The 21,444-nt window shown below is 44.5% G+C and overlaps 1 protein-coding gene across 1 annotated transcript in view; it reads left to right on the forward strand.

The window, feature by feature from the left end:
- Positions 1-2,440: 2,440 nt before the first annotated feature.
- The window catches only part of XPNPEP1 (X-prolyl aminopeptidase 1), a 51,585-nt gene continuing 32,581 nt past the window's right edge, over positions 2,441-21,444 (forward strand). The window contains exons 1-3 of the mRNA XM_037063974.1: positions 2,441-2,584; positions 8,366-8,454; positions 14,669-14,793. Of these exons, the coding sequence (XP_036919869.1) occupies positions 2,553-2,584; positions 8,366-8,454; positions 14,669-14,793 (246 nt within the window). The 5' untranslated portion in view covers positions 2,441-2,552. The remainder of the gene's footprint in view (positions 2,585-8,365; positions 8,455-14,668; positions 14,794-21,444) is intronic.

Raw genomic sequence — 21,444 nt, forward strand, 5'->3', positions numbered from 1 at the left:
CCACAGTCATATTGCATGAGGGTCATACTCTAGTATGATCTTATCTTAACTAATTATATCTGCAACAACCCTACATCCAAACAAGATCACATTCTGAGGTACTGGGTGTCTGGGCTTCAATATACGAACTTGGAGAGAACACAATTCAACCCGGTTCCACACAATATTTGTGGTTACACTTAAAACATATCCAGTCTGAGTCCAAATGGTAATGATGATCCCTCCTTCCCTTGTGTGGGCTGGGTTTGATGATTGACTTCTAGTAGTGTTCCTTCCATGCAGTTTGGTGATTAAGTTTGGGGGCTAGGAATCCTGAATGGACACCACGGCCCCATCACATACTAGCTTGTGGATTTTGGACAAATGGCAATCTCTGAAAACCTGTCTCCTCAACTAGTGAAATGAGGATAACAGTCCTTCACTCACTGGGTCATTGTGGGCCAGGCACATAGTACTCAGTACATGTTAGTCCGTGTGGCTGTTCCACCTCTTTAAACATGTGAAGACTGCAGAAGCATGAGAAGAGCCTGACAGACGCCCTGTGTTCTCAACTTTTAGTGATAATTTGGCTCAACTTCTCCCTAAGGTTCTGCTGAAATGAGGTCAACAAGGGGGAGGATGCCTCATTATCCCGCAAACAGGACTACAAATCTGTTTCAGGGAACACGAAGTATTTCTCTTTTTCTCCCCTAAAGCCAGATACCATAAATTCTGAGCAAACTCCTCTAGGCAACGTGATTGCAAATACTGGTTCCCTTTAGGTCCCACTTATCTCTCTGACATCTCCTCTTTCCTTGCACAACTTGATCTTTCAACCAGTTCTCAGCTGAGGGCTGGAACCAGTCATTTTACTTATAAGCTCTCTCTTTTTTGGCTCGTAAATTTGGGACAATGGAACAGGCGCCTGCTGCTTTCCAAGGCACCACATCATTTAGTTTTTTCATACTTTTTCTACAGGGATGAATTCAGCTTGTTGAAATGCTTACTGAATAACTAGAACTTCAAGCTCTTGAGGGCTGCTGAACCTATTTGATTACAGGCCTTCACCAAGGTCAAAGCAAAAAATGTGGTCACTTTCATCAGCAAATATTTCTTAAGTGCCAACTCTGTTCCCAGAGAAAGTCTAAGCACAAGGGTCATAACAATGAACAAGAAAGCTACTGTCCCTACCCCTTTAGGACTTCACATTCTGAGGACATTCATTCATGCATAAAATGTGTGAGAAACTTACTACATGTCAGGTGCTGTTCATCAGTAAACAAAACAGACAAAATTCTTGCACTGATGGCTATGGTGTGTGTGTGTTTAAGGGGAAACAGAATACAATACATGTAAGTAAATTTATCATCATGTAAGAAGGTAGTAAGTTCTGTCAAAAAAGTAGACCATAATAAGGGGGGTTTGGAATATGGGGGGGGGTTACAAGTTTAAATAGGGTGGCCAGGGTAGTTCTCATTGAAAAGGTGATTCTTAAGCAAAGGCTTGAAAGCAAGGGAAGGGCACGGTGAGGAAGGGAATCCAGGTATTTAGGGGAAGAACAAGTCCAAAGGCCCTGTGGCATGGGTGTGCCCAACTTCTTCAAGAATAGCAAGCAGGTGGGTCTAGCAGGAGCAGAGGACAAGGTGAGAATAGAAGTTAGGGACAGATCAAGTAGAGCTTTTAGCCTGAGTGAAATGAGGAGCCATAGGCAAGTGTTAAGCAGAGTAGGGACATGATTTCAGACTGCAAGGGACTGACCTGGCTGCTGTGTTTTCAGCTAGACTGCAGGTGCCTGGTGGCAGTTGGGAGGCCAGAGTAATCAGTTACCATGGGTGAGGCAGTAGTGATACGGACGGCGGACAGCAGGGATGGTGAAAAGTGGGGTGGGATTAGGGACTTATTTTGAAGATATAGCCAACCCAACTTTTTGACAGACTAGACAGGGGTGTGAAGAGGAGGCAGGGATGACTTAAGATGCCTAGGCATCTGAAGAATAGAGTAGCCACTGACTGAGATGGCTACTACTGTTTGGTACTGCACGTTTTTTGTTTTGGTGAGTAGGGCCAGGTGGGCCATTCGGCCACATTAAGTTTGGAGTGCCTAGGAGCCATTCAAGTGGCGTGGGCAGCTGGATTTTAAAGCTGTCTAGAGAAGTAATTTGGGTACAACTCTAAAACCCCCGGAAGTAAGACCCTGCAGAGATGGCTCCACAACTGGCCACGTGCCCCTCCTCTTGTTCCTCCTTGGAGGGCGGCTCTTCCCTGCCGCAGCTATTTCAGCTGACAAAGCCCCTTTTTTTCTTCCTTGGGGAATGGTGGGAAAAAACGAGCAGAAATGACGCACGACAACGTGATGTCCACCACCTACTTCTTAGCGCTGATAGAAACACCCGCGTAATGGGCGGGGCCAGGGCTGGGAGGGGCCACGGCACTCACGCACGCTACAGACAGGGGCGTGGCCAGCCCGCGCACGCCTACTGCTGGCTCAGTCGAGGCCTCCCTCCTTCCATCCCTTCCGCGGGTGATCAGCTGGTCTGTGCACCCCTTACGTGGATTGGGGCACGTCACCGCCGAATGGCAGCCTCCAGAAAGGCACCGCGAGTAAGGTGAGGAGACTGCCAGGGACCCGGCGTCCGGGCAGCGCGCGGGCCCCCCCGGGCCCGAGTGCACGTGTGTCAGTCCAGAGGGCCGGGACGAGCTGGTCTAGAGCGGTGGGCGGCCAGCTACCATAAGACTAAGGCCGGGGCTTGCTGGAGCCCCCGCTGGGGGAGGGAGCTGTGCAGCGGACAAGTTCCGGTTTGTTTCTACCTGGCGGAGGGCTACCCTAGGCTTTCAGAGCCGGAGTCCGGTACCGGGAAGAGTGTGTCCGCTGAGCTGCTGTGTTCGGCCAGGGGGCGGTGGCTGTCCTTGCCTCTGGCCCTGCAGGAAGGCCACGCTATTGCTGGAAGTTGATGTCCCCTGCCTCCTCCAGTGAGCCTCTGTCCTAGCCCCTGTACCCTGGGAAAATAATCCTCAAATTACGATCCTAACAGTACTGACACATACAATTCGTTTTACCGATGTTTCACCGTAACAAAGATAGGAAAACTCAAGGCCTCTCTAACCCAAATGGTTTCAGAGGCAACACTTTGGCATAATCTCTAGGAAACTCCCATCAGTAACCTGTCCTATCTTCTCCTGGTATGTATAGCAAGGCTAGAAGGATAATCCTCCAGTTTCACGTTAAATTCATTTCCGCCTGTTCTGTCCCCTCCCCCACAACAGCCCGGGTATACTCATCTAACAAAATGGGAGACTGAGAGACACATTCAGAGTTCACAAGGGCCAGAAGCCAAATTCCCTGGAGATCCACAGGCAGTCAGCTATCTTCCATTTGAAATTTGAATGAACATGCTTGGTAGACAGTATGGACAGGCTCACTTGCCGAACACACACTATGGTTTGTGTTCTTGTTTGTAAATGGACAGATCCCAAGCCGACCTTGATTTGGACTTGGCCTTGGCCTTGCTACAGCACATTAGGTATGAGAACCATGCCTGCCTTGTGGAAGGGTGAGGTGTGGCAAACCTGCATGTGGAAGGAGCTGCTTGTATGTTAAATGCTGGAAATGGGATCAGGCAAGTGAATAATGATGAGTTAGGTCCAAGGCAGAGAAGTAGCCTTTGAAGACCAAGGTGGTCTTTGCTGGGTTCATAGAATCCCAACATTTTAGGACACAGGTGTCCTTCAGCATCAGCTGATAGAGCCTCTTTACTTTACACAAGAGGCCACTGAGAGGCTGAGAGAAGGGTGTCTCCGTGGCAGAATTTGAGTTCCACGCAATGTAAAAACGACTCGGTTTAGATGATGAAAATTGAACTCAAATTGACTTAGGTAAAAAGGGGTTGAGCTGGCTTCTAGTGCAGCCGAGTCCAGTAGACTAACCCTGGCATCAGACTTCCCTCTCTTTCGAATCTCTTGGCTCTGATTTCTTAGTGTTGGCTGCATTGATAGGCAGCTTTCCTTACGGCAGGTAAGAACAATTCTAGGCTGACAGCCCCAGCAGAAATAGAGCCTTTTTACTTAATGGTGGGAGAGAAATCTCAGATCTGATTCTCCCTGGGTTGATTTGATCCTTTTGACCATCCCTGAACCAGTGATTGTGGCTGGAGGGATGGGTTGATTAGGCCTGAGTCCCAGAACTTTGAGGGTGATTCATCTCAACTCAGGGCTGAAAATGGAGAAGAGATAGTCTCAAAAGAAAAACCAAGGTGTTCTCTTCAAAAGAGAAAGAGATGGATTCTGGGTAGGCAAAGACAAGTCTGCCACTAATCCACCCTTGAACTTGTTTCATTCCATCCTTACCTCACCTTACAAGGGGTGATTGAGCATCTCAGTGGTCTTTGTTTTGCCTCCTCCTGAGCGGTAGATTTCTCATCTTGGGCTGGGGGAAGAGGGAACGTAAGAAGTACCTTGTAGGGGCCATGTGCCATGGCCACCTTATGCAGAGACTGAACAGGAAGATCTCTACATGCTTCCTTCCCCTTAACCCACCTCTGGTACTGGTGTTGAGAAGGTGTCCCCTGAAGAAGTCCTGGGAACAGGAAGGGCACTGAGTTTACTCGGGAACTCTGGATTCTAGTTCTAGACTAGTCCTGTGATGAAATAGCTGTGAGGCCTTAAGCATGTTATTTGATCTCATTTTTGGATATTATGAACAATATTGTTAAGAACATTTGCATACAAGGTTTCATGTGGACTTATGTTTTCCATTTCCACACTTAAGAGTGGAATTGCTGGGTCATAGGGTAACTCTGTGTTTAACTGTTTGAACTCCGGGCCACATCCCCACCTGCAATGTCCGAGGGTTCTAATTTTTCCATGTCCTTGCCCTTACTTGTCATTGTTTTTTTCCTTCCAAGTGGATATGAAGTATCTCATTGTAGTTTTGACTTGCATTTCCCAAATGTATAACGTTGTTGAAAGTCTTTTCATGTGCTTACTGGCCATTTCTATATCTTAGACATTTAGAGCCTTTGACCATTTGTCTTTTTTAAAAATTGAGTTGTAATAGATCTTCATATATACTGTATACTAGACTCTTACCAGATATATGAGTTGCAATTTTTTTCTCATTTTATGGATTGTCTTTCACTTTCTGTTTTTTAAAAATGTTTTTTTTATTGTTGTTCAGGTACAGTTGTCCCCATTACTCTCCCCAGCCCAACCCACCCCCCACCTCCTGTATTCGCTCTCTCAGTGGTATGCTTTGAACTGTAAAATGGTATGCTTTCATTTAGTGACATCTAGTACATCTGTTTCTTCTGTTGCTTGTGCTTTTCATGTCATATCTAAGAAATCATTGCGTAATCCAAGATCAGACAGATTTATGCCTGTTTTCTTCTAAGAAAACATTTTTGGGATTTTTTTGAGTTAATTTTTGTGTGTGGTGTAAGGGCATAGATTATAATCTTCCTAGTGGATGTGAAGTGGTGTCTTTATTTTTTTGCATAAGTATGTCCAGTTGTCCCAGCCTCATTTGTTTTTCTCCATTGAGTGGTTTTGGCATTGTTGTCAAAAATTCATTGACAGGACGCATGGGCATGGACAACAGTTGTGATTGTGGTAGGGGTAGAAGGGGACTAAACGATAGTGGGAAAAAATTCAGTACAAAATTTAACAAATAAAAATTAAAGCAATGAAAAAATTGACAGTAAATGTGAGGGTCTGTTTCTGAACTCTCAATTCCACTTCGTTTGTCTGTAAGTCTGTCTTTGTGCCAGAACTACCCTGTCTTGATGACTACAGTTTTATTACAGGTTGGAAATCAGGAAGGGTGACTCATCCAAGTTTGCTCTTTTTCAAGATTGTTTTGACTTCTGGATTCCTCGCATATCCATATGAATTTTAGGGTCTGCTTGTTAATTTCTGCATAGAAACTAACTAGAAACCTAGATTACTATGGGAAGTTTTGCCATTTTAACAATATTAAGTCTTCCAATCCATGAACATAGAATGGCTTTCCATCTATTAAGGTCTTCTTTAATTTCTTTCAGCAATGTTTTGTAGAATGTTTCTTTCAGAATGTAAGTTTTGCGTGTCTTTTATTATATTTATTCCTAGGTATTTATTTTTTATTCTATTGTAAATGAAGTTTTCTTAATTTCATTTTTGGAGTGTATATTTCAAGTATATATAAATACATTGGAATTTTGTATGTTGGTTTTGTATCCTGCATTCTTGATGAACTTACTAGCTCTAATTGGTTTTTGTGGGTTCTTTAGGGATTACCTATATCCAACATAATGCCATTTGCAAATAGGTAGTTTTACTTCCTCTTTTCTAAGATAGGTGCTTTTTTATAACGTAGACTAGTACAACGTAGACCAGAAGTGGCAAGAATGGACACATCCGTCTTGTTTCTGATCTTAGGGAGAAAGCATTCAGACTAACATTAGGGATGGTGTTAGCCATGGGTTTTGTAATGTTTTTGACCAGGTTGAGGAATTTCTCTTCTGGTTTATTGAGTACTTTTATCATGAGAGGGTGTTGGATTTTGTCGTACTTTTTCTGTCTCTATGGAGGTTATCATGTTTTTCTTTATTTTTTTGAGACTTTGTATTATATTATTATTATTTTTTTGTATGTTGAACTGATCTTGTGTTTCTGGAATAAACTCCGCTTGGTGATGGTGTCAGGTCTTTTTTTCTATGTCACTGGATGCGCTTTGCTAATATTTTTGAGGGTGTTTGCATTTATATTTATAAGAAATATCGAGGTGTCTTATTTTGAAATGAAAGAATATGTGGTTCCCCCAGGAAAGAACACCTCATTGTTTCCAATGCAATTAGAGAGCAGCAATCTGAGAGCAGGCCTGGAGTGGCCGGTGAAGATGTCTGGGGTTCTGGTTCTGGCTGTGTGGTGGACTGAGCTAATGCGGACCCCTTTCCCTCCATCAACACATAAAAATGGGGTAAAATTATAACAAAACTACCTTTAAGCTCATAGCTGAATAAGATATAAATGTATAAAGATATAGGCTCCTTTCCGTAGCCTATAAAAGGCTCCTTGTTGCTTCTCTGATCTTGTCTCCCAACCACTTACTTCCATGTTTCCAACACACTGGCCTCCTTGCTTTCCCTCCAGTACACCAGGCGCACTCCTGCCTTAGGGCTTTTCTTTGTACGTGCTGTTTCACTTCTGAAATGTTCCTGCCCTAGACATCCACATGGCTTGAGCCCTCACTTTTTTTTTTAGTTCTCTGATAAAATGTCATCTGTTAGCAAAGAGGCCTTGCCTGGCAACCGCATATCCAATAACCTTTCCCCTTACCTCTGTGACCCTTTGTTCTCTTTGTCCCATTTTAGTTTTTCTCATAGAACACATACTTACTACCTGATAAACTTGATTCTTGTTTTATGTCTGTTGCCTTTCCTTTCCTATCCTTCCTCCCAATAACTTCTCTCCCTCCCCACCCCCATGTAAACTTCTCAAGGTGAGAAACGTTGTTGTATATTTTGTTTGCTGTAGTGTCTAGAATAGGGCCTAGATTATAGAAGATTCTCAGTAAATATTTGACTGAATGGACTTGAAAAAGAAACCCTCAGGTACCAGAAATAACAGTGGAGCTTAAAGCCTGAAGTTTTGGGGAGCTAAACTGTTCAGCTTTGGAGAGCTCAGCTAAGCTGAGCCTTGGGGAGTTTATCAGACACTACAGGCCTTCATATTGGGGTCCAGGGTGTCAGACTGCCCCCCATATGGGGGCATGAGGTAGTGTGCAGATCTCCTAGCTAAGAAGTTAAAATGAACGTTAGTCTCAGAAGAAAACAACAGTGACAATAATGCTTGTGCAATCCAGGACATATTTCATTCTCATCGATAAAATAGTCTCTACTGAAGATAAGCTCCTACTGAAAGATTGCAAAATCCACAAGGAATGACCCTCCAGGAGGGAGCCAGTAGACTCAGCAAACTTGAGGATTACTGTCCCCAGACCTTCTAGTGGTAATTCTGGAATGAATTATAAAATTAAGGCCCCCAAATAATTAAAGCTAAGAGAAGGAAAAGAAACCATAGTGAAAGAATAGGACACCATGAAGAAAGAACGGGCACATTTGAAAAAGAACCAAGAATTTGTGCACGTGACAAAGTCATTGCAAATCTTTTTATCCTAGTTAAACAGAAGGTGAGACATAGCTGAAGAATATTCATGAACTACAGGCTAGGTGTGAGAAGGCCTACCTGTCATGGTAATGCTTTGTCTGCAGGTTTTATGTGAGGCTTTTGTTTACTTCGTTATTGCTGCCAGGGCAGGGGTTCTTTGGACGCACTAAGGGAAGTTGCTCACTGAGTCTTGCCACGTTTACTGAGGTCAAAGTCTGTAATCCCCTGTTCTTTCTCTTCCTAAGGGCAAGTCACCGGGATTTTCAGCTGAAAAATTTAAGAATAATCGAACCTAACGAGGTGACATACTCAGGAGACACAGGTGTGGAAACAGGTAATGATTTTGCCTATTCTTGGATGGAGCATCTCAAAAGGGTTTAGGTCCTCTTGCCTCACCCTCAGGGCGGAAGAAAAGAGAAGGTAAGGCGTAGGTAATTGATCACGGCTGGCAGTAGGAGGGCACACGTCTGGGAATTAAAAACCATTTCATCTCTTGGGTTCCTGGGTAGTTAAGTATTTAGTACTTTTTTTTAGGGTAGTTAAGTTAGAGAGTTAAAGTTACTGCAGTTACCTTTTTGGGGGTAGTTATGGTGGTGATAGGTTATTATCGAAAAAGTCCTACTCTGGTTTTTGTCATCTCTAATGTAATCCTTTACTGACTGCCCTAGAGGTTAAGTTTTCAGTTTTTATCATATGATTATGAAATGAGAAAGTTTGTAATATACAGGGTGGGACAAAAGCAGGCTTACAGTTGTGAGTATGTGAAATGCAGAGTTTATTCTTGTATTATTTACTAATTATTGTATTATTTTCCATATGAACAATTGTAAACCGCCTTTTACCCCAGTCTGTATTATTATGCTTCATAAATTGAATGTACATTCAGGGAAATCTTTTTTAGGAAGATTTCTGGAACTGTATCTTCTCCCCAGAACTGGTTAGTTGTGTTGTTAGGTCGCCAGAAACCTGAATTCTGAAAAGTGATGCATTTCTGTATTTTTAGCCCTTGTCAGCCAGTGCTTTTCCACGGCCTACCCGGGAGAACCACAGTGTTTCCGTTTAGCTGAGTGAAAAATCAGTCCCTTGAAGCACGCAAGATACCATGACTAATCTCTCTTTGGAAGATCAGTGCTATAATTGTACTGATCCTGTATGCAACACATTTTGGGCCATATTAGGAGGGAGGAGATGAAGAAAGAAGGAATGTGAAAACGGGAGGGAAAGAGAGGGAAAAAGTGACAGAGCCATCAGGGTCAGAGGTTGAAGAGAGCTGCTCGTTCTTTTTATTATAGAAGAAGAAACAGAGGTTCAGGGAGTTCAGTAGTCTGAGGTTGCAGATTCCCGCTGGAAACCAGAACCCCCTTGTTTTGATGCCATTGGTCTTAGACTGCTTTAAGAGAGACTCTGTTACGGTCCCCCGGATGATATGCTGTAATAGAATGTGAACTTGGGGATTAGGTAGACCTGGGTCGTGGTTCCTAATATCCCGGTGACTTGGGCACGTCTGGTGTTGTAACTCTCATACCTTTACCTGAAAAATGGGAATAGTGAAACCTCCCTTGGAGGATCATTGTGAGAATTAACCACTAATGTGTGTAAAACCCTTGGCCCTTGCTTAGTGGTGAGACAGAGAAGCAGCCAACCACCTCTAAAGCTGTTGAGGCTGGAGGAGGAGCGTCTCATCTGTGCACGTGTTAAGATGCTGAAATTGGAGAAAACCAGCCCCTTCTATTCTTAGGACAAAGCGTGTAGGAATCCCAGCTGGTGCAGATCCAGATCCAGATTCAAATCGCATTTCTTGAGCTCCTCCAGTGTACCGTATGCTGTGCATGTTGCTTTCATACGTGTTGTCATGGTACGTTCTTCTAGCCACCCAGTGAGGTGAAGGTGAAGAGGGTGTGCTTTTCATGTACTTTCAAGGAGTGAAAAGCCTTGTTTGTGGTCGAGGTTGAAGGTTTAGGAACTGATTTTTAAAAGCAGACCCATATATGCAAGAGACTTTTAAATGAGTCATTCACTTTAAAGCATGATTTAAAAATACCTGGCAGTGCATGGGCTAATGTTACATCATGGACTAGGTTTGTTGCTCTTGGCTTTCCACTTCCCCGCACACCCTGATTAGCTCTTGGCAGCTTCTGACATTTCTGAAAAGTAATGGGGTGTGGAATGAACAGATGCTCTAATACAGCGTCTTCTAAGGTCCTAGCTGTCTTTCACTGAAGGTTAATTGCTGTTAATTATACGGAGTCTAAAAGATCATGGACACAAAGTTGCGATATTCACTTAAACATCTTTGAGTGAGCATACGGATGTGTCAGGTGCTGGGCCAGATAATGGATTCAGAGGTGAGGATGACACAGGCCCTCTTTGAGGAGAAGCAGTAGGTTCACCTGTCACACCATTTATCACCTTGCTGTCATAGTTAGTTCATTGTGCATCTAACTCTAATAATTGTAAGCAGATAACATTGACTATGTGCCAGGCACTGTTTGTAAGTGCTTTATATATAGTAACCCATTTAATCCTTATACAAATTGTGCTGTGAAGATCACCAGCCATGCCTTTCATCTTCCCCTCCTTGATTACCTTTTCAGCTGCTGCCACCTCAGTGGCTGGGTCGTATAATTGCATCAGCTTTGTCCCTTCCTCATCTAGCTGCTCATCCACTCAAGTTATGTCCAAGACCTGTGGTCCTTGTGGCCACAGCTGTGTCGACACCTTGCTCATTGTATCTGTTTCAGGGGTAGGTGCTTGCATTGCCCCAGCACATTGTTTCAGCCACTGCCTGTTGCTGTTGCCTCTGATGGTTTGCAGTTTGTAATCGAGGGTTTTGTACTTGTCCCTGGTTCTGTTGACTTTATTGATGGAATTAATGACTGATAATGTTGACATGTTCTTTAGTCAACATGACAAACACCCAGTCAGTGCCATCAAAGTCCTTAAGCCAGAATGTGCTCGAATAGAAAGCAGATTCTATAAAGAAATTAATGATCTTAAAAGAAAATATACTGGCTTCTCTCATGTATTTGCTTTTTAGAATTCCAGATGCCCAGGCTGTACGCCAGACCAATTAAATCAGAAGTTCCCCAGGTAGTTCTAATATGCAGTCAAAGGTTGAAATACTGCTCCAGAGGCAGTCTACATTTGTACTGGAGTCTAAGAATGTTCAGTTACTCAGAAAGATGGTTCGGAAACAAGTTAAGTCTATTTTGAAGCTCCGGAAAGGTGTCATAATGTGGTTTTCAGATGCTGGCAAGCTTAGGAAGTCGCAACAGGCTTCGTCTGGGACTCAGTGGAGGTGCTGACACACAAACTTTGATCAGGCCAGATACTTCTGCTCCCTCCTTTTCAGGTAGGCGAGGAATTATTGGCTCAGGACATCAGATCAAAGGGAAGGATGCCCCCTGAAGAGCGTTAGAAACAGTTTATAATATAATGAAAGGGACTGGCCGTGTTTGAATGTAAACAGGCCCGTCTGCAGGGACTCTCTCTTCGAGTGCTGTCGTCCTTCTGAGACTCCTTTGGTGGAGCCCCTAGGCCTGTGGCTAAAGCTGCCCCCTCGCCGCAGATTGGGAATGAGGCACTTCTCCAGTGAGTCCCATCCGTGTGGTACCTTAGAGAGGATTCTTTTGGTGATGATATATTGACTAATATATGGACACCCAGGTGCTGCTGACGAAGGAAAAAAAGCAGGTGAAAAAGTTAAAAAAAAATAAAAAGGATGTACCCCTAGTGGGTACAAGCCACGGTGAGTCAGGGTGTTCGTTTTTGAAGGTAACCTGGGGTATAATTGCTTCAGTGTAACACTGTTACTTGGAGCATTGCGCGCCAAACAGTGGTTGGTTGTTAAGTAAAACATGGTTTATCTGTTTAAAAAATGGGTTGGCAAAACCCAAAACACTGACAACACCAAACACTGGCAAGGATGTGGAAAAATGGGAATTTTTATTTATTAACAGTGGGGCTGCAAAACGGTATGGCCAGGTAGGAAGACAATTTGATGGTTTCTTATAAAACCAAGTATACTCTTTATAGCGATCATGCTCCTTGGTGTTTACCCAAAGAAGCTGAAAACTTATGTCCACACGAAACCTGCACACAGATGTTTATGGCAGCTTTATTCATAATGGCCAAAACTTGGAAGCAACCAGGATGCCTACAGTAGGTGAATTGATAAACTGGGGCATAGATGAGACCGTGGATTATCATTTAGCACTGAAAGGAAACGAGCTATTGAGCCATGAGGAGGCATGGAGGAACCTTGAGCGCTATTACTGCTCAGCGAAAGGAGCCAACCTGAAAAGGTTATCTGCTGCATGATTCCAGCTGCGTGACTTCCTGGGGAAGGTAAAACTGTGGAGGGAGTGAAGAGATGTGTTGCCAGGGGCTGCGGGAGGCAGGGATGGAGAGACTGAGCGGAGTGCACTTTTAGGGCAGTGGAAGCTATTCAGCCATTCTGTATGACTCTGTAAATATGGGTATATGTCACTATACATTTGTCAGACCCCATAGCATGTACCACGAGTGAACTGGGTCAAGTCAAGTCAAGGGTCAAGTCAAGGAACATGTGTGAAGGACCCATGGACAAAGACAATGGGGGGAGGACTGAATGTGGGAGGTGGGGGTGGGCAGGGCAGGGGAGAGTAATGGGAGAAAATGGGGACAACTGTAATTGAATACCAATGAAAAATTATTAAAAAATTGTGAACTTTGGGGGATAATGGTGTGCTAGTGTAGGTTAACCAGCTGTATGAAATGTGCCACTCTGGTGGAGACCTTGTTAGTGGGGAGGCTGTGTGTGTGTGGGGGGGCAGGGTGTTTGTGGGAACTCTTTGCCTTCTGCTCAGTGTTGCTAAGAATCTGTACCCACCCTGGCTGGTGTAGCTCAGTGGATTGAGTGCGGGCCTGTGAACCACACGATCGAGGTTCAATTCCCAGTTAGGGCACATGCCTGGGTTGCAGGCCAGTTCCCGGTTCTCAGCAGGGGACACATGAGAGGCAACCATACATTGATATTTCTCTCCTTCTCTCCTTCCCTTCCCCTCTAAAGATAAACAAATTTTAAAAAATCTTAAAAAAAAAGAATCTGTGCCCGTGCTAAAAAAATAAAATTTATTTAGAAATGAGTTGGAAAACTTATTCTACTTTGAATTCTAATAGTATATATAGCTTTATGCCAGTATATGGCATGTAGTAAAATATGTATGATTATTGTTCTATAATTGGCTTTTTGTGAAGTTGTTTCGTTATTTTAGCCATGGGACTGCAGCTATGATACAGTTACCTATATATCTAGTCATATATCCATAGCTGTCACATAGTATGATTTATCAGAACTGTTTACGGACAGCAATATTTGTAGAGAAAAGGTTTTCAGAAGCACCAACTACAGTACTTTTTAAGTCAGCTTGCATCACCTGTGCCCTCGTCGCATAGTTTCTCACACTCACCAGGAGGAAAGCTCTTTGGATTTTGACTGCTTAGAAATTAGTAAAAGTTTAAGGATTTCTAGTAGGACTCCATTTAATGTCTCTGACTTTTTAAAGAACGATTTTTGTGTTTCTGTTTCTGTTTTGTATTTTTCAGAGCTGGGTGACTCCAGCTCTAGTTTTGGGGGGATGGTAGGCTCCTCAGGACCCCTGAGAGGTGCAGCTTGCAAACCCTGGGCCTCCTCTGCTCCCACCACATTTTACAGAGGAGAACACAGGGTCCTGAGGCCCCGTTCTCCTTCCCCCGGGCTGGACACCAAGTTGGTAGCAGGTGTTCACTAGAACACACAGCTTCAGTCTTTCGACTTCTGGTGGACCGACCTTCCTCTTCCACGTCTGTGGTTAGCTACCTAACAAATAATAAACGATACCTCTTCTAAGCAAACTTAAGCAGTAAAATACAAGAAGAAGAAAATAAAAATCCCCTTACCCAAAGGTAACCACTATCCACATGTTGGCTAGTGGCCCTATATAATCTTTGCATATATACATACAGAATTTTAAATAAGTAAGAACAATCTGTACATGTTCTTTTGTAATTTGTTTATAATCACCCACCAGTGTTATTAGTATCTCTGCAAATTAAAAAATACAGGGTCTATATCATTTTTTTTTGATATATGTGATTTTTGTTTCATAGTGTACTGTTGTATGTATGGTAATTCATTGAACTGATCATGCATCCCCCACATTTTTTTTCTGTAAACAAGGAGAAAGATCTACATCTTGGTGGACTTGTTCATTATCTCCCTAGTGTAAAATCCTAGAAGTAAAAGGGGTAACCAATTAATTTGGAAATTAGTATTAGTAGTAGTTCAAGTTTTCTAGCCACAAATGGCTGTTCGGAAGTGATATTTAATAAGTGTAAACCTCAGAGTTTTTGGCAGCCTTGGTTTCGGTTTAATGGTGGGGTGGTCAGTGTGAAGGTGCTCCGGGGGTGGGACGTCCATAGTGAGCGCTTCTCCGGGGCCCTGTGTGAGTTGTCGTTGAGTAGTCATTGAGTAGTCATTGAGTTGCGTGCGCAGGCTGGTTTCAGAGCAAACTCTCCTGTCGTTGCAGGCGGCAGGATGCCTCCAAAGGTGACTTCAGAGCTGCTGCGGCAGCTGAGACAAGCCATGAGGAACCTGGAGTACGTGATGGAACCGATCCAGGCCTACATCATCCCATCGGGAGATGCCCACCAGGTACTGAGTGGAGACGGGCTGGTGATGGAACTCACCAGTCCCTCCTCTCCTTTCATTCTTTTTCTCCCTTAGACCCAGTGTATTGATCAGATTGTAGTTGGAAAAGCACTGGAAAAGTTAGTGCTTTTCAGAAACTGTGGCAAGTTCCCTAGCAAAAGCCCAGGAAAATGAAAAGCAATAGTGGGCAATATGGGTGGTGTTTTGAAAGTCTTTAGTTGCAGGTAACTGAAACCAACTTGACATACTTGAGCAGTAAACATGCTTTGTAGGAGTTCAGGGTCAGGGCCGCTGCACTGGCACAGCTCCAGGTTGTGAATGATGCTCTCAGTCGTACAATGTCAAGGGTTCAGGTTTGGCATCTTGTGGACCTGAGGGTGGGAATGTAGCTGTCCCTCAAGGAGAACTGGGATGGAAGGGGTTCAACTGTTGCTGCAGATCAGTTTCTTTCTTATGCAACAAGGTAGATAGTAAAAATATGTTGCCACCCAAGTTCCCACACTTGTATCTTTTTATCTTTTACTTTCAAGATACCAGGTTGAGCTAGAGCTTGGTGTTTATCCTTGGTCCGTGTGTGTGTGTGTGTGTGTGTGTGTGTGTGTGTGTGTGTAAGAGAGAGAGAGAGAGTGTGTGATGGCATATGGCACAGATGTGACTGATGAGGCCCACTGGGATGGTGGGCGTGGCAGGTAAGAGTATTTCTGTATTTGAGCAAAGTTCCCGAAGATGCCCACGTTAGCTGGCCTCCTTTCTGCCGCTCCCCAAAGTTGCCGGACCAAATGGTTGGCACAGTATCAGGCCAGTACTAACGTGGGCACAACATCCAGACTGGATCCTTGCCTGGAGACTTGACCTTTCTTGGCTTAACGTTGTTCACCTCTTTAATTTTTTAAGTGTACAGTACAGTAGGGTTAACGCTCTGCACGTGGTTGTGCAATAGACTTCTAGAACTTCTTTCTCAAAACTCTGTACCCGTTGAACAACTTCCACCTCCCCCACAATCATATTCTAGGCTCTGAGAGTTTGACTGCTTACCTCATAGAAGTGGAATCACGAAGTACTGGTTTTGTGTGTGTGTGTGTGTGTGTGAGAGAGAGACCAGCTTACTTCACTTAGCATAATGTCTTCAGCTTTTATCCTGGTTGTAGCTGATGACAGGATTTGCTTCTTTTTTAAGGCTGAATAATATTACATTGTATTTATGTATACAGTATTACATTTTCTTTATCCATTCATCTGTTACTGAACATATAGGTGGCTCTTACCTCTTGGCTCTTGGGAATAATTCTGCAATGAACATGGGTATGTTCTCTCCAAGATCCTGTCTTTAATTCTTTTGGTTATATACCCAGAAGTGGGATTGCTGGATTATATAGTAATTCTAATTTTAGTTTTTTTGAGGAACCCGCATACTGTGTACATTTTACATTCCTACCAACATTCTTAGCATTTTCTCCACTCTTAGCAACACTTGTGATTTGCTGGGATCTTTTTGGATACTGACATCTTAACGGGTCCGAGGTGATATCTCATTGTGGTTTTGACTTGCATTTTCCTGATGATTAATGATGTTGGGCATGTTTTCATGTGCTTGTTTGCCATTTGTGTATCTTCTGTAGAGATATGTGTATTCAAGTCCTTTGCCCATTTGAATAGTTTCTTAACTGCAGGATTCTCAGGGACTTCAATATATTCTTGTGCATTATGTAACTCTAAGGATGGGATGAAGTATTCAGCATTTTTCAGACTTCAGTGTCTGTGGAATTCCCGCAGCTGTCTCACGGGTGGCCTTAGCAGGCTCTTGTTCCACGTTGACCCACAATAGCACTTCTCCTATCATGATGGGCTGGAACTTGCTTCTCAAAGAGGTGAGAGGAAGAGGAGGTCAGTGTGTGGAGAGGCCACAGAAGTGGAGGGTTTTGCACGTAAGAGTAGATGAGGGGGGGAGGTGAGAGAATACGAGGTATGAGTACAGGAGAAGTAGAAGACTGAGCTGGAAAGGGGTTGGTGCCAGGGGAGGAAGCTGGGTACATTAGTGTTAAATTTAGTAGACACTGGGGAGGTGAGGAGAGACTGGTGAGGTTTAGGGTGGGGTTGGTTGTGGAGTTCTTCCATTTACCTCTGTTCTCTGGAGTAGATGAGTAAGATTCACCATCTTTGTAGGAACCAAAGTCTTATCTTTTTTGTCTCTTTTTAAAGATTTTATTTATGTATTTTAGAGAGGGAAAGGGAGGAAGAGAGAGAGAAATATCAGTGTGTGGTAGCTTCTCTCAAGGCCTCCATGGGGGACCTGGCCCACAACCCAGGAATGTGTCCTAGACTGGGAATAGAACTGGCAACCCTTTGGCTTGCAGGCCAGCACTCAATCCACTGAGCCACACCAGCCAGGGCCCAAAGTCTCATCTTGACCAAGGACTGGGAGAATAAGTAGGTTGGCCAGCACAGCTTGGGCCTGAGGCCTCGGAGGAGGTGTAAGTAGTAGAGGAGCCAGGTACCCCACTGTTTAAGAAGGGCGGGCCTGGGCTTTGTCCTCAAGGGATCTCAGCCCCCCTGGATGGGCTCTTTTCCACCTCCTGTCAGTCCCAGGCCTTAGCCTTTGGACTTGTGCTTCATGGCACATGGCTTCTCTGCTGAATTCACAAGTGGTGTTTTTTATTTTCTGCCTTTCAAGCATTAGGACATTGCCCTGGGCTGATTTGACTGCCACCGTCTCAGGAGGATGGTGGTTCCTGTGGCTGGAGCGCTTCATGTAGCAGTTGCTTTGGGGTCTGCTGGAAGTTCCCCTATCAGGCAGGTTCTTGGAGAGACCCAGTAGGATATATACAGATACCTGTACCAGTATGTAGAGAGATTTGTTTTGTGAGGGCCTGGCTCACACAACGTCAGCTCCCCTGGTTCTCAGATCTTCAGGTTGGGACTGGAACCATACCACTGGCTTGCCTGGTCTTCTGGCTTGCAGGTGGTACCAGTGGTGTGGGTCCCTATCTGAGTTGAAGATCTGAGAGCCTGGGATGCTGATGTCCAAGGGCAGGAGCAGATGAATGTCTCAGTGTAAACAGGAGAAATCAAGCTTGCCCTTCCTCCACCTCTCTGTTCTATTCAGACCCTCCATGGATGGGATGCTGCCCACCCGCCGTGGTTGGTGAGGCCCATCTTTATTCAGTCTCCTGTTTTGAGTGTTAATCTCTTCCAGAAGCAGTGTCACAGATACCTCCAGAAATAATGTTCTACCAGCTAGCTTTCTGGGAATCCCTTGGCCCAGTCAAGTTGACACACGAAATTAACCGCGACAGTCCACTAGTACACTGTTGCCTGAAATTGGGTCTCTCCTTCGAAAGGGGTCTTGCAGGCTGTCGTCAAGCTGCCTCCAAAGATGCCTTCTTTACTTATGAACCTTCCCCTCCAGGGAGAACTCACTGTATGGAAAGACTGGACCTGTGAGCTGTACTTGAGTTAAAAAGTAAAGGCTTCAGGGAGGGGTGTGTTAGAAGTTTGGTAGTATTGGTATTTCAGTTTCAGTATTTTGCTTTGCCTGGGCCACGATGCAAATCTGTGTTTACTAGTAGAGGAGGCTCCTGTAGTCAAGGCAAGTTTATCTTGATATTCTTGGTTCTGGACGCTGTTTCTGAGCCAGCTTTGTTGTCATCAGAAAGATGGTATTGGTCCAATATCCTTACTGATTTAAAAAATTCTCTTTGACAGTAGATGAGGGCCTACTACATACCCAGATCCGTTCCTTGTTAGACTTTGGGAATGGCAGTGAGTCTGGCCGGACCACAGGTGATATTCCAGGCCATGCCCCATTCCTTAGTGATCCTGGAGTATCAGAGTTGGGTGGTTCCTGCCTCGATTACAGCATTGGGGTTCTGATGCTAGAAAAACGTCTTTTTCAGCAATATCCTAAAAACACAAAAAATAAAGCTTGCTCGCTGTTAGCTGGCACTTATCACAGAGTCGATGTCTAAGCTTTGCACTTATATTCTTGCACTGCCACTGTCCTCTGCCCCCTCCCCTCTGTCCCCGCCACTTTTCTCTTATGACCTTTAACTGCTGTAGCTGATGTCTGCCCTGAAAGGGGGGAACCTGTGTTGTGTTTATTTGCTGCATGTTTTCTGACAGCCTGCTCAGGACTGAGTGTCGGGGCAAGAACAGAGGACAGGTAGTTAACGGAAGGGTGAGCGTGTGGGCTCTGTGGACTACACGGGTGCAGGTGCCGCACGTGACACTCTCCTGGCTGCTTGACCTCAGGCAGGTTTCCTCAGACTCCTGAATATGGTTAAACTCTTTGGGTCTCAGTTTCCCCATCTGCAAAAGGGGGGTCACGACAGTTCCATCCCATAGGATTGTTGTCAGGATTAAGTGAGTTAATAGACGTAAACACTCAAAGCAGGTCTGTCACCTGGTAAGTCTGGTCATATTGCTACTGTTGTCACTATTACTGTGACAGAGACGAGTGACGGAAAATGACCCCCACGGAGACTTTAAGGGTAGATAAGCCAGTCACAAATGCTCACACAAAGCGCTGGGACAGCACTGGATCGGCACTACCAGTCAAAGAGAAGTAGAAATATGTAAAGTCCACGAGTAATTTTAGATACTCGCCATGTTGAAAAAAGTAAAAAACAGTGAAATTCATCTTAACATATTTTATTTATCCCATTATGTCCAAAATGCTATCATTTTAACACATCACCAATATAAAAGATTATTAATGAACTATTATACATTTGTTTTATATTGATAACACTATGTCTACTAGTTAATTCAGTGTGTACTTTACATTTACAAAATGTATCAATTTGAATGTGATACATTCACTGAAAATATTTGGTCTGTGTTTAGATTTCATAAAATTTGCAGTTGGAAAAGGAGGCTTACGGACCCAAGTTGTCCCAGACATACTTGAAAGTTTTCTGGTGACTGAACCTTGAATCTTACAATTTGTATTTGAATTCATTTAAATGAAGCAAAATGAAGCATTCAGTTCCTCAGTCACATTCGTCACGTTTCAAGCCCTCAGCAGCCACATGTGGCTGGTGGCGACAGTAAGGGACAGCACAGATTTCTATCAAGTGTAGACTGAGCACGTAGGCGAGAGACAATATGCTGAGCTGGCGGGGTCCAGGAAGGCTTCAGGGCACAAGCGCATTTAACTGGAATGTGAACAGATAGGATTGAAATGCTTGAGCTAGAGAGGTACAAGAAATACCATGAGCAAATCCATGGAGGTAGGAGAACATGAATAATGATGGCCTTGAAAAAGGGAAAAAAATAGGGGCCTGGTCAAGGCCACTCAGTGAGCCACCTATGACTGCTTATGGGTGTCCTTGACCACCAGAGTCAGGAGTGGAGGCCTTTGTTAGGTAGTAGGGATGCACTGAGAGTCTTTGGATGAGCGAGTGACGTGATCTACCGGAGGCGGTGGTGTTTAGTGTGGACTGGAGAAGGGAACACTGGGAACAGAGAAGCCTGTTAGGGGCTGTTGTGGGGTCCCAGAGGACTTGGACTTGGGTGCTGGCTTTGGGAGCAGAGGAGCTGGGAGGGGTTCAGAGGCGGAGAGGCAGACCAGCGACGGCGTGTGGACCGTACGGGCAGATGGCCGAGGGTATTGGAAAGTTTGGAACCAGGGTGTTTCAGGTGCCATCCACAGAAAGGAACCAGAAGTCCTGAGCTCCTTGCTTCGGTTTCTGTGGAGAGGTGGGGCCGAGTTGGGGAGACTGTTCGGTGGAATTCTGCGTCCCTGCCGGGACCGGGAGGACGAGGAGGGTAGGTTGGCTTAGTGTGACCTGCCGCATCAGCCTCCGTAAGAGAGAGGTGGCTGTTCTTTGTGGCTCTTGTTCCTGATTGTTTCATTTCAGGCTAGATTCAGGGTGATGGAATTTCTCCTCCGGGTAGGGAAGGGCGTGTGTTGTTGGAGAAGGAAGGGGAATCTTGAATTCTGTCTTTTGTGTACTTTCCGAAAGACAAATACAGACACCCACACACTGTTCTGTGTTGGAGAGAAAATGTACCCCAAACGCCTAATTATGCAAGGACTTGGCAGGCCAGGGGTCCACTTCCCTGCAGCTGTGGGGCTTTTGCCTTGTCAGCTCTGAACAAGACTTGTGGTATTGATGAATTTGGGTACAGGGGGACTTCCACAGTGGGGAATTGTCCACCGGCAATCTGATAATCTGGGTGCTTTCATGGACCCTCTAAGTCAAACATTGAGATTGGTGGGCACCACTGGCCCCAAACCAGGAGAGGCATTGATTGGGGCTGAACCTGCACCATCAGGTTCAAGGCAATAGGAATTCTTTTAGAAATCCAAATTCTTTGTCCTCCCTGTCTGTAAGGCCCCCTAATCCCCTCTTGGGGTCAACTTTGTCAAAGGTTCCCATTCTGTTAGAGGCGACCCTGCCGACTGCGTTTTTGCCGACTAACCTTTCCACAAGGTTCCTCCTTGTGGAAGACATGAATCAGATTTTCCTAAACTCTTTGGATCTTACTCTCATTCCTCTTGGAGAAGGCTTCCTGTTTTGTTTAGTGTTTCTTAAACAGACTCTGTCCTGAGGTGAGGGTGGTGATTTTTATCCCAGAGTGAGTATATCCACTCTATTAATCAGAGTAATTCGAGGTGTGGTGATACATCTTGAAGTCTTGTGATTCTTTGGA

This window comes from Sturnira hondurensis, unplaced genomic scaffold (assembly GCF_014824575.4).
Source record: "Sturnira hondurensis isolate 20B ecotype Veracruz unplaced genomic scaffold, ASM1482457v3 Scaffold0014854, whole genome shotgun sequence".
In the NCBI taxonomy this organism is placed as follows: Eukaryota; Metazoa; Chordata; class Mammalia; order Chiroptera; family Phyllostomidae; genus Sturnira; species Sturnira hondurensis.